Source organism: Alligator mississippiensis, chromosome 5 (assembly GCF_030867095.1).
Source record: "Alligator mississippiensis isolate rAllMis1 chromosome 5, rAllMis1, whole genome shotgun sequence".
In the NCBI taxonomy this organism is placed as follows: Eukaryota; Metazoa; Chordata; order Crocodylia; family Alligatoridae; genus Alligator; species Alligator mississippiensis.
The window spans coordinates 58,082,076-58,096,879 of NC_081828.1; the positions used below are offsets into that span (position 1 = coordinate 58,082,076).

The following is a 14,804-nucleotide window of genomic DNA, read 5'->3' on the forward strand; positions in this document are numbered from 1 at the left end:
CTTCCACTATACTCAGCACTGGTGAGACCACAGCTGGAGTAATGCATGCAGTTCTGGGTGCCTCATTTTAACAAAGACATTGACAAGCTTGAGAGGGTCCAGAGAAGATCCATCTGTATGAGCAGAGACTTGCATGGCAAGCCAAGCAAGAGAAGGTTGAGGGATCTGTGACTCTTCAGCTTGAAAAAGATAAGGCTGAGAGGGGACTTGGTACCAACTTACCACTACATTAGGGGAGCACATCAAGAGCTCAATGAACAGCTGTTCACCAGGGCACCTGAGAGGAAAACCAGGAGTAATGGCTACAAACTCCTGGAGGATCATTTCAAACTCAACATTAGGAAAAAACTTCTTCACAGTGAGCTGTGTCCAGACTGTGGAATAAGCTCCCTCCAGAGGTGGTGCAATCACTCCAGGGGTGGTACAATCCAGAGGTGGTGCAATTGCCTACCCTGGAAATCTTCAAGAGACTGGATGGTCACCTTGCTGGGGTCACTTGACCCCAGTTGTTTTTCCTGCTTGGTGCAGGGGGCTGGACCCGATGGTCTTCCGAGATCCCTTCCAGCCTCACAATCTATGAATCTATAATTATACAGAAGATAAGTAAAAATAAATGTGTTATGCTTATATGTGGTCCAACACATTGAAAAATTCTCCTATATCTGCTGATTCTGATAAGACTCTGATTAAAACAGGGGCCAAATTTCCCTTCGTGTGCATAGTGCTAAAAATAAGTGTCTTTCCATTAAATTAGTTATTAGACACTTAAATACTATTACAGCTAAAACATGAGAAAAATGCAGTAACAAAAGTCATTCACTGACTGGTCAGATACCCATATCTATTTCATCTTTATATTTGCTAAGATAACATCAATAAAAATCAAATTTTACATTAAACCTTTGTTTGAATTAAACTTTCTTGGTATGGAGGAAGGATGGGGAAGCACTAATGCTAGTACTTTGATTGCCAAGAGTGTATAAGCAAAGCATTATACCATTAAACAATATCAGTGTAAGTTTTGATACAATGTAAGAGCAAAATAAGAATAAGATGACTCATGTTGTAAAGCTAATGATAATGCCAAAGTGATAAACACTTTAAAGAAAAAAAAAATACTATAAAAAGTGTAAATTAATGGGAAAGAGCTAAGTCAGTAAGAGCTTCTGAACTGACATTTATTTCCAGAAAAAAACAAAGAAGATTATCTTTTCAGAAGGAGGTCATTAATGAGATTGCTTTCCCCAGTGTTGACTGATATGAGCAATATCAATAGCTATGCACAGGATATCCAATATACACTTTTGTGGTGCCCAAAGTGCATGTTAGCTGGAATGATATAGTGACTCATACTTGGTATTAGGCAAGAAGACCAAAGATTGCTGAACTTCCTCAGGGCATCATATAAATTTACTATAAAGGACAAGCTTATGAGATAATTAGTGAATTATCAAATTACCAAATTAGAGTGTTCTTCATTAACTTCTAGAATGTGTCTTTATGCATTGTGAATAAGGACAAGTCTCCTTGTAGTTGTAACACTATATAGCAACTCAGGAGATCTATGGGCTTTGTTGCACATTACACGTATCACATATTTTATTTATTTATAAACATTACTATGAATTGGGCCCTTGTCCCATATCACACTTAGACTGTGTTAACTGTATTTAAAATGCTAGCATTCCAGCAATCAATCAGGAAAAATGTGCTAAGTGCCACTGTACTGTAGCAAAGTTAGAACTTTTTTGGGGAAGGATTATCTCCAGATTATATTACTTAGCACATGTTGAGCTAACATCTGACTGTTCCATGGAGGCAATACAATCAGCCCCCACACCACATGGGAGCCATTACAGGGTTCCAGCATAATGCAGTGGGAGTGACAATTACCCATTCAAGGCTCCGATGGGTGAGGCACCTCTATTGTGGTTCAGGAGCTGGGACCAACAAACAGCTGTTTGTCATTTCCAGCCCCTGCAACACAATGCAGTGCATCAGAGTCTTCAAGGGCTCCAGTGCATAAGATGTATATTAGTAAGATCACAGTAAAAGTTACTATGCAACTACTCAGAAAACTGTGTCACAAACATTTAATGTGATCTTGAAGTCACATGGCCATTCTGTCTCTGTTCTCCATTTGTAAAATGGGAGTAATACTTCTCTATTCTTTGCCTTGTCTTGTTAGAATGTAAACTCTTCAGAATCAGTACTGATTCTTATTATATCAGGAGAATGGGGCTCTGATTAGATTTGATATCTCTGTGCACTACATCAATACAAATTATTAATAATTGATTTTAAGGCCATAAGTGAATTGTATGAGCATCTTTTCTGAACTTCTCCAAAATCAATGACATATAAGTTTACTTAACAAATTGATATATTGATCTCAATTATATTGATCCTAATACTTATACTAGATATGACTAGATATGACAAACCCATTATTTTGCTGTGTACCTTCCAAGCACCACCAGGTCTTCCCCATGAAAGATGACTCTTTTCCTGGTAAGTCTTGGTCCCACCTGCCCTGCCTAGATCTTACAGCCTAACAAAGAAGAGTACTTCCAGCTCTGAAGTTTCCCAGGGTTTGCAAAAGAAAATGAAGATAAATCCCCATCTCCACAGAAATGTTATACCTATTAGAGTCATACAGTCATAGAGAAGTAGGGCTGGCAGGGACCTTCAGAGATCATCTAGTTAACCCCCTGCCTAAGGCAGGATCATCCCTATCCAGACCATCTTACACAACCATAATCTAAACTTTACATAAGACTATAGGTGGCAGAAGGGTGGGGGCTAACAGGGCTCAGCTCCGCCAAATGTGGGACAGCAGATATAGCTGGAGGGCAGCAGCCACAGACTGCTGCAGTAGGGGGGAGGGGGCTGCACTAGGTTCTTCCCAGGGAAGACTCGGGGTTGGTGTGGGATCCTGGGGGCTCCATCATCTCTGGCCCACCAGTGTAGCTGAGGCTGGCCCCAGTCCGGGCCCCACTTGGCAGTCCAGAGCGGCAGATTCGTGGGGGCCACCAGCACCGGGCAATGACCCTAGACATGGGGAAAGGGGCAGCCTCAAGAGTGCAGCACGTCCCAAGCCCAGCACAGCCTGGCGGCTTCTCCAGAGCCAGCATGGCACAAGGGAGCTAAGGTGTGGGGGGGTACGTGGGCCCCCGATCTTTGCATGGGGTATAGGTGGGTTGCAGCTGGGCTCAGCCTCTGCTTCCTGTGTCTGTGCCCTGCTGCCACATCACCCTCTCCCTGTCCCTGCCCCTTTCACCTTCCCCTACCTTTTCCCTTGCAGACTTTCCCACTGGGGGGGGGGGGGAGCATCTGTGTGCAGATGCCTAGACCCCCCCTAATCTTTTTTACTGTCTACGCCTATGCATAAGACTACCCTCAACCCTGACACAATATAGACCTAATACCCTAACCTGCCACCAGTAAAGCAGAGGAACCATGGCACTCCTGCTTTTATAAAATGTTGTCAATATACGCTCAAGAGGTCCCAGGTAGAGGGCCATGTCCCCCACTAAAATGGAAGGCAAACCCCCCCAAAGTCAACCCCAATCTGACCATAAGGTAAAATTCCTTCCTGGCCTCAAATACGGCTATCTGTCTGACCCTGAGTGGAGGGGCAAGACCCTCTAGTCAGGAACCTCTGGCTTTACTCCTAGCAGGAGAATCGCCAGACCCCAATTGAAGTCCCTGTCCTTAGTTGTGGCCTTATCCTTAGTTGGAACAAGCTCCCCAACCCCCACTCCAGCATCACAGTTGTGATCACAGAGCAGGGGCTGGGAACTCTCTGCATGGGGACAGTTTCCCAATCAGCCTGGAGCTGGCTGGGATGGTTCCCAGGCATTCCCAGGCTGCATGGGGAAGCACATGCATCCAGGAGGTGGATGGGGACTGTCCTGTTTTGGACAGTCTGCAGCCAGCTCCAGGCTGCACATGCTGACTTCTCTATGTAGCCCAGAGCTGTCCGGGAACTGCCACAGTTGGGGGCAGGTCCCAGCCCCATGTCCCTATTGGGTGATCAAGCCACAGGGCTTAGAAGGAGCCACAGGGGTGGGGCATGTCTCAGCCCCCTTCCCCAGTCCACCACTGGGGCAGCAGTATGCTAGCTGTTAGCTGACCCACTGGCAGATCAGGACAGGGGGCTGGGCCCTACCCCATCCACTGCAGCTGTTTCCAAACCCTATGTCCTTTATTGGGGAGCCAGAGCCAGGAGCTCCCTACTGCCGGGGCAGGGGAACGTTGTCCCTGCCCCAGCAGAAGGCAGCCCCCTGGGGCCAGAAAACAGTTGTCTCATGACTTGGAGCCCCCTGGCAGTCACTGGGCTAGCACCCAGGGGGAGCCTGGAGCTTCCCCTGGTGGCCAGAGGGCTGCATTGCAAGGTTGGAGGGAACTGAGCACTAATTTATTTCCTAATCCACACATATGTAGACACCTACCCAAAAACCCTTACTGTGAAGTAAATCTAGGCTGGAGTCACTGCATATGTAGATGTGCCCAGGAAAATTAAACTGAGAAAATGCTACAGGAACACTGTCATATACACTGCAGAAGAAACCAGTATTGGAAGTCTTAAATTTGCCAATTGTTTTCTTTTTCAGTCTGAAAAAAATTTTGTAATCCACCAGTTAAAAGAGTTCACTGTACATGTAATGGTTTTTTTGCCTACACAGAAAAGCTGAAAAAATAGAGGGGGGGGGGGAGGGGGGCAGGAAGGAAAAAAAAAAAGGAATGGTAGTGATAGCCAATGTTTTTGTCAGTGTTGCATTAAGCAAGGAAACATGAGAAAAGCTTAGCATTTCAATGAAGTAGGCAGGTCAACTAGAAGCAAACTCATGTAGCCACAAAATCAAGAGAACAGACAGTATTTAGATAAGAAAGTACATGCACAATTGCACTGACAAAACATCACTAGCAGCAAAAGCAGCACATAAGTCTTTTTGTTCCCCATCAGCATCAAGAGCTTACTCTAAGCATTAGTCACTTATCACCTGAATTGTTCAGCCAGCCAGTCAGCCAGCATAATGATGATGATCCATAAAAAATTTCAGTTTATGAATGCCGGTAGGCAGTAGCTGCAGCAGCTTCAGACCTTCTGGCCTGGATACCAACATAAAAGTTTTTTTTTCTTCCCTTGCTGTTGTAGATGAAGCATTAAGAGATCTGACTTATTCATTCACAGGCAATTCATAAGCCACACTGAACACATATTCAGAGCAAAGTTGACATACCCACAATATAGAAATATTGTTACCTTCCATGGGAAGAGCTTTAGGCTCTTTGAAGTTCCAGCCTTCTGGTATTCTTTATAGGCATATCAAAATCAGAAATAAAAGATGAGGGATTCATTCTAGACCTCAGCATCTCTTTCCCGTCCCCTGAGAGAAGAACTGTAAGTGGATTTGAAGCACCTGTGAATGGGACAACTTATTCAGCATTTGAGCACAGAAGAAGCCGTCTCCACTCCAGTCCAGTCCCAGACTTGTCTGACATCCTGCATGCACTCTTAAAAACACTGAGAAAATCTTAATACAGATTTTCCACATAAAATAAATACACTGAAAATCTTAATTGGAATTTTAGACATAATAAAATCAGAAGAAACTCTTTTTGTAGCTCCCTCCCGCTCCCATCAGAGAATACATAATATCAACATGAGATATTTAATACTAAACAGATACAGTGCCACCTACTGATGGAGGTTCTGCTCATTCACCATTCCGATATTATTTTCCGTGAGCCCAATTTTCAGAAAGATTTTTAATATTTTATTTTAATAAAATATTAATTGGGACAAAACAGCTACCCATAAACAATGTCTGCTTTCCTGCCCAATGCCAATATGCTAAACAGTTTTGTCTAAATTACTGAATTTAAGAACCATTGGGATATTATAAGATTTGACCTTTCCTGAGGCTTCCTTCATAACTGTAGCAGGTGAAAAGTTGTTGCAAATGTAATTTCTTATCCATCCCTGTAATAATCTATTTTTCTTCACATAGGTATTGTACATTGCTCATCATTCTTTTCAAAGGAAAACAGTCTAAGGAGGAAATGCACTATGGCTGAGTCTAGACAAGCAGGGGCATGTACTTGCAGTGGCAGAAATAGTAGTGGTACAAATTTGTGCTGCTGCTTTGTGCCTCAGTGCACACCTCTGCATGTGTATTTTGTTTGTGGGACAAATGGTCCTGCTGTGGACAAATTGCCTTTGCCCAGCTCCTGGCATGCTGGAGCTATTGGGGCACAAATGGAGCATAGTGACACTCTGGCTGGCTGCCAGAGCACCTCATTGGAGGACCAAGCTTCCATTTATTCCAGCACATGCTATTGTAGCATGCTCTGCTTTTGTTTGCTATTGGAAAATCCCTGTAGCAAAATTTGTCCCCATTGGGACAAATTTGCAGAGCTGGGCACTTTTTAACATTCCATATGGGCAGTTTGTGGCACAACAAACCACATGCCTCTATTTGTCTGGATGTGGGCCCCAGGTTTAAAGTATTAATTTACTTCTTTCTGTTTGAAGAGAACCCAGAAAATTATTCCATAATGTAACATGCCTGCCTTTCCCCCACCATATTGGCCTTTTATTTTCAGGACTTTCATTCACATATATTTAAATGATCTTTTTCCTAATCTGGTAGAAGCACATACAAGGCTTGCTAAAATGATATTTACATAAAACATATTTTGCTTCTTCACACATCTGTAATTCACAAAAATCCTGTAAAAACACATTTGTACTATCACTTCCCCCAATAGAAACATTCCTGAAAAATAACTGAAAAAACAATAAATGCCAGTTATATAACAAATGAAATGCATATTTCTATACAATGAATCATGAAATAGATTTTCAATTTGTATGACTACTTATCTTTTCCTTATTTACCTTCTGTGTCTTTAATAACTTGTTCATTGGGCTTTGATCATTCAGTGTACAAGAGGCCATCAGTAAAAGTCAATGACAGGGAAAATTGATTAAGGCTGATGAAGCACCCCTGGACTTTCACTTAATTTTAACCAGGGAACAGCTTTGTATGTTTTGAAAAAGTATTTTATCTAACCAAGGACATAGAGTAGGTTGTTTAGGCTGGGGGAGATTGCTTGTTGCGTAGTTGCTGATTGCTGGCCTCGCTAGAAGGAAAAGCTGTATCAACAAAGTTCTGGAGCTGGAAGGGGGTTACTTGGTGGGGGAACTGGAAGGGGGGTTACTTGCTGGGCTTGCTATACATTTCGTCACATCAGCAAGTTTAACCTGTTACATAGCTATATAAGGCAGACACCCACTGGGGTGTGGGTGCTTGCTTTGCGAACGATTGCCAAGCACCACTTTCTGCGCAGAAATAAAGATTAAGTTGGATCCTTCACCCCTGTGTGTTTATTGGCACAAGCGCACCGGGCACGAACTCACTGTCCTTTGGGGACAACAATTTCTGGCGACCACGAAGGGACTCTAGCTGACTGCCTTGCCCGGTCCACCTCTTCGGCTCCGGCAACAACTGTGGACGGCGCGAGGGCCAGGTGCCACCGACCTTATTCGTTGGAGGTCTGACCATCTCCTGGTTGCCTGACAGAGTCGGGGAGGGGCATAATGGCGCAACGCTCGAAGGACCAACTTAATCAGGTGGGGCGAGGGAGGTTTCAACGGACTGGTGAGTACTTCTTTCCATATTTTGGGCAGGTTGGGAAAGAGACGGCTTTGAAAGTTCCGACCGTATAGATGCCCTAGGAGAGTGAGATCGGGTGGCAGCCCCGTGAACTCCCTTTAATCAATTTGGTTCTGAGGCTGAGCGGCGGTCGCCGTCCGGTAGTTGGATAATGGGAAGTAACCAGTCTAAGATTCCACCCTGCAGTCCCTTAGGTTGCATTTTGAAAAATTGGCCAAAGTTTGGAAGTGACCCTATGACAAACAACAGATGATTTGGTATTACAATACATGCTGGCCACAGTACCAACTTGCGGATGGTGCAGCCTGGCCGGAGAATGGGTCTTTGGATTATAACACAATCTTGCAGTTACAATTGTTTTGTAGGCGCCAAGGGAAGTGGGATGACATGCTTTATGTAGAGGCATATATGACTTTGTATAGGGATGAGGTTACACAGAAGTTATGTGGGATATTTAGGGGAAGTGGGGTAATGGCTTTACGGGGGGTCATCACAGTATGTCCAAAGGAGCCGGAGGAGGAAGACGTGCAGTTGCTAATTGCTCCTATGGCTCCCCCGTCTCATCCTGTGAGACATGCGTCACCACAGGGGACTTTCACTGCACCTGTAACGGCTCGTCAGGGACTCCCGGCTGGCTCATCCAGTCTGTCGTCCCCCACCTCCCCTGACAGCCTGGGGTGCCGTCCCCGGGTCCAGCGGATGCGGGTGGTAGCAATCTGGTGGTAGAAGGGACTGTAGGAGATGGGGCGTTTAGCCCTGTGGCGAGTCGCTTACAATCAGGGGCCCAACCAATAGTTCAGGCCCCTTTACGACAAGCGCTGGGTCCTGAGGGTGAACCAGTTTTTGTCCATGTGCCATTCAGCACGGCAGACTTGATAAATTGGAAACAGTCCATGGGCCAATATCGCCAGAATCCAGAAGCAATGGCCCAGTTGTTCTCTACTATTTTCCTCACCCACCAACCAAACTGGATAGATATTCAGGCCTTACTGGCTGCTCTTCTGACTCCAGAAGAAAAAAGGTTGGTCTTAGAGAAAGCACGCACGATAGCACAGCAGCGTCACCCAGCTGGTGATGTAGATGAACTTTGCCCTAAGAAAAATCAAGACTGGGATCCCAACACCCGAGGGGGCCGCAAGGAGTTAGAGCTGTATCGGGAGTTTGTGCTGGCTGCTCTCCGGGAGGCTATCCCCAAGCAGAAAAATTTGTCTAAATTGTATGAAGTGCAGCAGGGTCCGAAGGAGGATCCATCCAGTTTCTATGGGAGGTTATGCGAGGCAGCCAGACAGTGGACGGATTTAGATCCGGAGCTGCCAGAAAATGCCAAGATATTTAACACACTGTTTATAGGACAGTCAGCCCCAGATATTAGAAAAAAACTACAGAAGACTGAAGGAGCAGCTGGAATGACCATCAGCCAAATGATTGAGATTGCTTATAAAGTATACTCCAACAGAGATCAGGTTAAGGAGAAAAAGGAAGATAAGAGAATAAAGGCACAGGCGTCGTTACAAGCATCATTGTTGGCAGTGGCAATTGTAGATCAGAGGAGTCGAGGACGGGGCAGGGGAAGTAGACGGCGTAGAGGAGGCGTGAGCTATGCTCCGGGAGGCTGCGGCCAGGGTCCCAGGCTGGGACCTAATCAGTGTGCTATTTGCAAGCAGAAAGGGCATTGGAAAAATGAGTGCCCCAAGAGGGAGAAGAAGAGACGAGAGGAGGAAGAAAGATTGTTGATGTTGGATGGTTCTGACCAGGAGTGACGGGGACCGGGGGCTAACACTGAAGTAATCTCTGTCTCCCCCAACGAGCCCCTGGTTAAAATGCAAGTAGGGGGAGAACTTATTGTCTTTCTAGTAGATAGTGGAGCCACACATTCAGTTGTAACCAATTTTAAAGGACCCTTATCAAAAACCAAGATCCCCATAATTGGAGCCACCAGGCAGTGGATGTATCGTCCTTTGGTGCCACCCATGGAATGCAAATTGGGAGGAAAGAAAGTGTCTCATCAGTTCCTGTATATGCCTGAGTGCCCCATACCTTTGTTTGGGAGGGATTTGCTGTGTAAATTGCAGGCCCAACTGATCTTTTCGGAGGGGAAAATTACTATGAAGATACCAACTGAGGAAGCCTGGAAAGCTCAGGTGTGTCTCCTATTGCAGGAGGGGGAGGAACGGAGAATTCCCCCAGAAGTAGAAGACACTATAGTACCATGGGTATGGGCGGGAGAGAAGCCAGGGAGAGCCAAACTGGCCACCCCTGTAAACATTGATTAAAAGCCGGGAATTACCCCGCCCAGGGTGCCACAGTATCGATTGAAAATAGAAGCTTGGAAAGGCCTGGAACCATTGATAAAGAGATTCCTTAAATATGGTTTACTTCGGGAGTGTCAATCATCTTTCAATTCCCCCATTTTGCCTGTATAAAAACCCCACAGTAATGAGTATCATTTTGTGCAGGACCTCAGAGCCGTGAACAAGGTCACGGTGACCCTCCACCCGGTGGTTCCGAACCCTTATACTTTGCTGGCTACTTTGTCTGCAGAGGAACAGTGGTTTACAATCCTGGACCTGAAAGATGCCTTCTTTTGCATCCCACTTGAAAGGGACAGCCAAGAGATTTTTGCATTTGAGTGGGAAGACCCGAATACTAGGACAAAAACCCAATTGTGCTGGACAGTTTTGCCTCAGGGTTTTAAGAACAGTCCCACTATTTTCAGCACTGCCTTAGTACCGACCTTCAGAAGTGGGACAAAGGGACATCAGGAACCCTGTTACAGTATGTGGACGATTTGTTAATTGCAGCAAAAATGAGGGAAGACTGCCACCTGCTGATCGTAAGTTTACTAAACTTCCTGGGACAGGTTGGATACAGAGTATCTCGGAAGAAAGCCCAAATAACAGAAAAAAGGTACGATATTTGGGATTTGACATCTCACAAGGCCAGAGGATGTTGGGCCCTGAAAAAAAAGAGGCCATCTGTTGGATGGCAGTCCCAAAGACCAAGAGACAGTTGCGAGGTTTTTTAGGTATGGCAGGATTCTGCCGGATCTGGATCCCCAATTTTGGACTAATAACCAAGGCTGTTTATGAGACCACTACTGGTAGTGAGGGAGATTTGCAACGGACGGCAGTATGCCGAAAGAGCTTTGACACTATCAAACAGGCCCTTATGACAGCGCCGGCCCTGGGCCTACCCAATCTGAATAAACCATTTCAACTTTATGTACATGAACGCCAAGGAAAAGCATCAGGAGTGCTAACCCAGTACTTAGGTAGCTGGAAAAGAGCAATGGCCTACTTCTCCAAACAATTAAATCCCACTAGTTTGGGATGGCCGGCCTGCCTGCGAGCAGTGGCAGCTACCGCTATGCTGGTAAAGGAATCTAAGAAACTTACTTTAGGACAACCAATGACTGTGTATACCCCACATTCAGTGCTGACGGTGATGAATGCAAAGGGGGGAACCTGGCTTTCCCCTGGACGAATGGCTAAGTACCAGGCGACTCTCCTGGATCAAGGAGACATCCAGTTGCAAACCTCCAGTACCCTGAACCCAGCTACATTGATGCCATTGGAACAGGACGAAGGATTACAGCATGACTACATTGAAACTATTGAGAGTGTGTATGCTAGCCGGCCGGATCTTAAAGATGCCCCACTACCTAATGCAGACCTTGAATTCTACACAGATGGAAGCAGCTTCATGGACAATGGAACCCGAAAGGCGGGATACGCCGTGGTTACATCATGGGATACCGTGGAAGCAAACGCCTTGCCTCCAAATACCTCTGCACAGAGAGCTGAGCTTATTGCGCTGACCCGAGCTCTCCATTTGGCAAAAGGAAAGATAGCCACTATATACACGGATTCGAAGTACACCTTTGGAGTCTTACACGCCCACGGAGCTATATGGAAAGAGAGAGGACTCTTAACGGTAAGTAAAAGCCCAGTAAAGCATGGAACAGAGATCCTGAAATTACTTGAAGCCATGATGGAACCACTAGAGGTAGCTGTGGTGTACTGTAAGGCCCATCAAAAGGGAGATGCTGACGTTATTAAAGGAAATCGACGAGCAGATGCTGCAGCGAAGAAGGCAGCTAGAGGACAAGGTCAGGAAACTCAAATGTTGGCATTGATGCCTCAGGTAGTGTAGCCTGAGGAACCTCCCAAATATACTGAAAAAGAGAACCAACTCGCAGAGAAATTGGGAAGCAAAGAACAACACGATGGATGGTGGGTTTTGCCTGAAGGACAAGTCCTGATGCCAAAACTGATTCTTAGCAAAGTGCTCCAAGAGTACCACCAGAGCACTCATGTGGGAGCTGACGCCATGACCCAAGGTCTCCAAAGAACTGTAGTGGGACCTAAGATGAGAAAAACAGCAGAACAAATAGTGCGAAGATGCCCTGTCTGTTGTGCTAACAATCCTAAGATTTCCCCGAAACCTCCGCCAGGAGCAGGAAGGCAAGGACTATTAGCAGGAGAATGTTGGCAGATAGATTTCTCTGAAGTTCCCAAGAAGGGACACTACAAATACCTGTTAGTGCTCGTGGACACTCTGACTGGATGGACTGAGGCCTTCCCGTGCCGAACCAACCAAGCAAAAGAAGTGGTCCGGGTGATGCTAAAAGAAATTATTCCACGATTCGGAATCCCAGAGGTATTAGCCTCAGAACAAGGGCCACACTTTGTGTCAGAAGTGACCCAGGCAGTTTCCCGGGCTCTGGGGATACAATGGGACCTTCACACAGCATGGAGACCGCAGTCAAGTGGACAGGTAGAACAAATGAATCAGACTCTAAAAAGACAGCTGGCTAAACTCTGCCAGGAAACTCAGTTGAAATGGCCCGAAGCTCTGCCTCTTGCCTTGCTTAGAGTGCGCATATCCCCTCAAGCTAAATTGGGAGTTAGTCCATTTGAATTAATGTATGGCAAACCATATCCTAAGAATCCAGTGGTGATGCATGGGAGTCAAATGCATGTAAAAGGGGAAGGCTGGGTAAAAGACTATTTGTATTCTTGTCTGCTGTATTATCTTCTCTCCACAGGTATGTCCAGGAACGACTTCCACTCCCTCTAGATACACCAGTCCACAAGTTCCAGATCAGAGACGAAGTGCTGGTCCAGACGTGGAAAGACAAGCAGCTTCAGCCCAGGTGGAAGGGACCGTATCCTGTGATTCTCACCACTCACACTGCAGTAAAAGTTCAGGGGGTAAAGCCGTGGATACACTACACCCGGGTGAAGGCCGCACTAGAAGTACCACCGGCAGGAGAAGTGGCTGAGAGTGTCGCACCAGAAGCCGACACAAACAGACACCATTGGACAGCAGAGCCAGTAGAAGGACTTAAATTTCTGTTTAAACGTCAACCATGTGGAAAGTAGTTCTTTGCATAGGTGTAATGTTTCTAGAGTCTAAGGGGTTGGTGCATCAAAGGTTCGATGAGAGTCAAAATGTATGGGTTCATTTGGCAAAGGACATATTAAATGTCACTCATTTTTGTTTGGCAGGTGGAATATTGGTTGATGATATTTTCACGTCATGCCTTATAGGGGTGCCCACTCCAATGGAAGCACTCCGGAATCAGACTTGGTTCGCATCTGGGGGAATAGGAGGTCCAATCGATTACACTAACAACCCCATGTGGGGAACCATTACCACAGAAAGAAACGCCAGTACCTTTGAAATAGATTTGTTGACAGTCACCTCCCCTGGTAACACCAGCTGTGCCAATTTTGTGAACTGTACCAAAGCTTGTAAAAGCCTAACCAAAGAAATGAAAATTTTCAATTGCTCAGACGTGACTAATGTATCTTGCAACTACGGTCATGTTGTATTACCCTGGGGGTGGTTCCTTCTTTGTGGGAAGACTGCCTATTCATATATCCCAGCCAATGCCACAGGATGCCCTTGTGCTCTGGGCCGGTTGACTGTCTGGCTACCAGGTATGCCTATGACCTCTAGTAAGCATCACCGGAGAGGTTCGAAGGTGCTAGATAAATCCTGTGATAGTGACATAAACCTCCTGAGTGAGGCCGAGGTAGTGTCCTTAGCAGTTTTCCTAGTAGGGGTGCCAGGCCTAGTAGTGGATGCTGAGAGGCAGCTTGGTAAGGTGGCCTGTGCCCTGGCAAAGGGCCTAAATACAACTTCACAGGCCCTAGCTGCCCTCAATATTGAAATGAAAGAACTAAGAGGAGCTACTCTGCAAAATAGAGCAGCCATAGATTACCTGTTGCTGAGGCATAACCACGGATGTGAAGAGTTCGAGGGAATGTGTTGTTTTAATTTGACTGATAACTCCGAGTTGATAGAGTCAAAAGTGCAGAAGTTAAAAAAGGTTCTGTCCCACATTAAGCAAGGGGAAGGGTTCGACTTCTCATGGCTTACTTCTTGGCTTCCTAATTTTTCATGGCTTAAGCAAATTTTCCTATTAATTGTGGCAAGTATATGTATTTTCTTGATAATCTGTTGTGGGATACAGTGTGCGCCAATGTGTTGTGAGGTACTCAAGAAATCAATTTCTTCCCCCGTTCACTGCGTGATGTTTGTAAAATCATCAGTTACAAACCCGATCCAAAATAATCCGGAGGAAGCGAAGAGATTTCTGGAGATAAGAAAGATAGTTGAGGACTATGGGCTTTGTCCATAAAGGCCATAGCCTCAAAGCGGGGATTTGCTGAAGCACCCCTGGACTTTCACTTAATTTTAACCAGGGAACAGCTTTGTATGTTTTGAAAAAGTATTTTATCTAACCAAGGGCATAGAGTAAGTTGTTTAGGCTGGGGGAGATTGCTTGTTGCGTAGTTGCTGATTGCTGGCCTCGCTAGAAGGAAAAGCTGTATCAACAAAGTTCCGGAGCTGGAAGGGGGGTTACTTGAGGGGGGGGGGAGCTGGAAGGGGGGTTACTTGCTGGGCTTGCTATACATTTCATCACATCAGCAAGTTTAACCTGTTACGTAGCTATATAAGGCAGACACCCACTGGGGTGTGAGTGCTTGCTTTGTGAACGATTGCCAAGCACCACTTTCTGCGCAGAAATAAAGATTAAGTTGGATCCTTCACCCCTGTGTGTTTATTGGCACAAGCGCACCTGGCACGAACTCACTGTCCTTTGGGGAC

General features: G+C 45.7%; 1 protein-coding gene across 1 annotated transcript; it reads left to right on the forward strand.

The window, feature by feature from the left end:
* Window positions 1-7,222: 7,222 nt before the first annotated feature.
* LOC132250816 (uncharacterized) lies at window positions 7,223-14,549 on the forward strand. The gene is made up of 2 exons (XM_059728398.1): window positions 7,223-7,670; window positions 12,733-14,549. The coding sequence occupies exon 2, from the start codon at window positions 13,057-13,059 to the stop codon at window positions 14,332-14,334; it is 1,278 nt and encodes a 425-aa protein (XP_059584381.1). The 5' UTR covers window positions 7,223-7,670; window positions 12,733-13,056; the 3' UTR covers window positions 14,335-14,549.
* The last annotated feature ends 255 nt before the right edge of the window (window positions 14,550-14,804 follow it).

Excerpts from the sequence above, each read along its gene's own strand:
- LOC132250816 (XM_059728398.1), top strand. The coding sequence starts at position 13,057 with ATGTGGAAAGTAGTTCTTTGCATAGGTGTAATGTTTCTAGAGTCTAAG.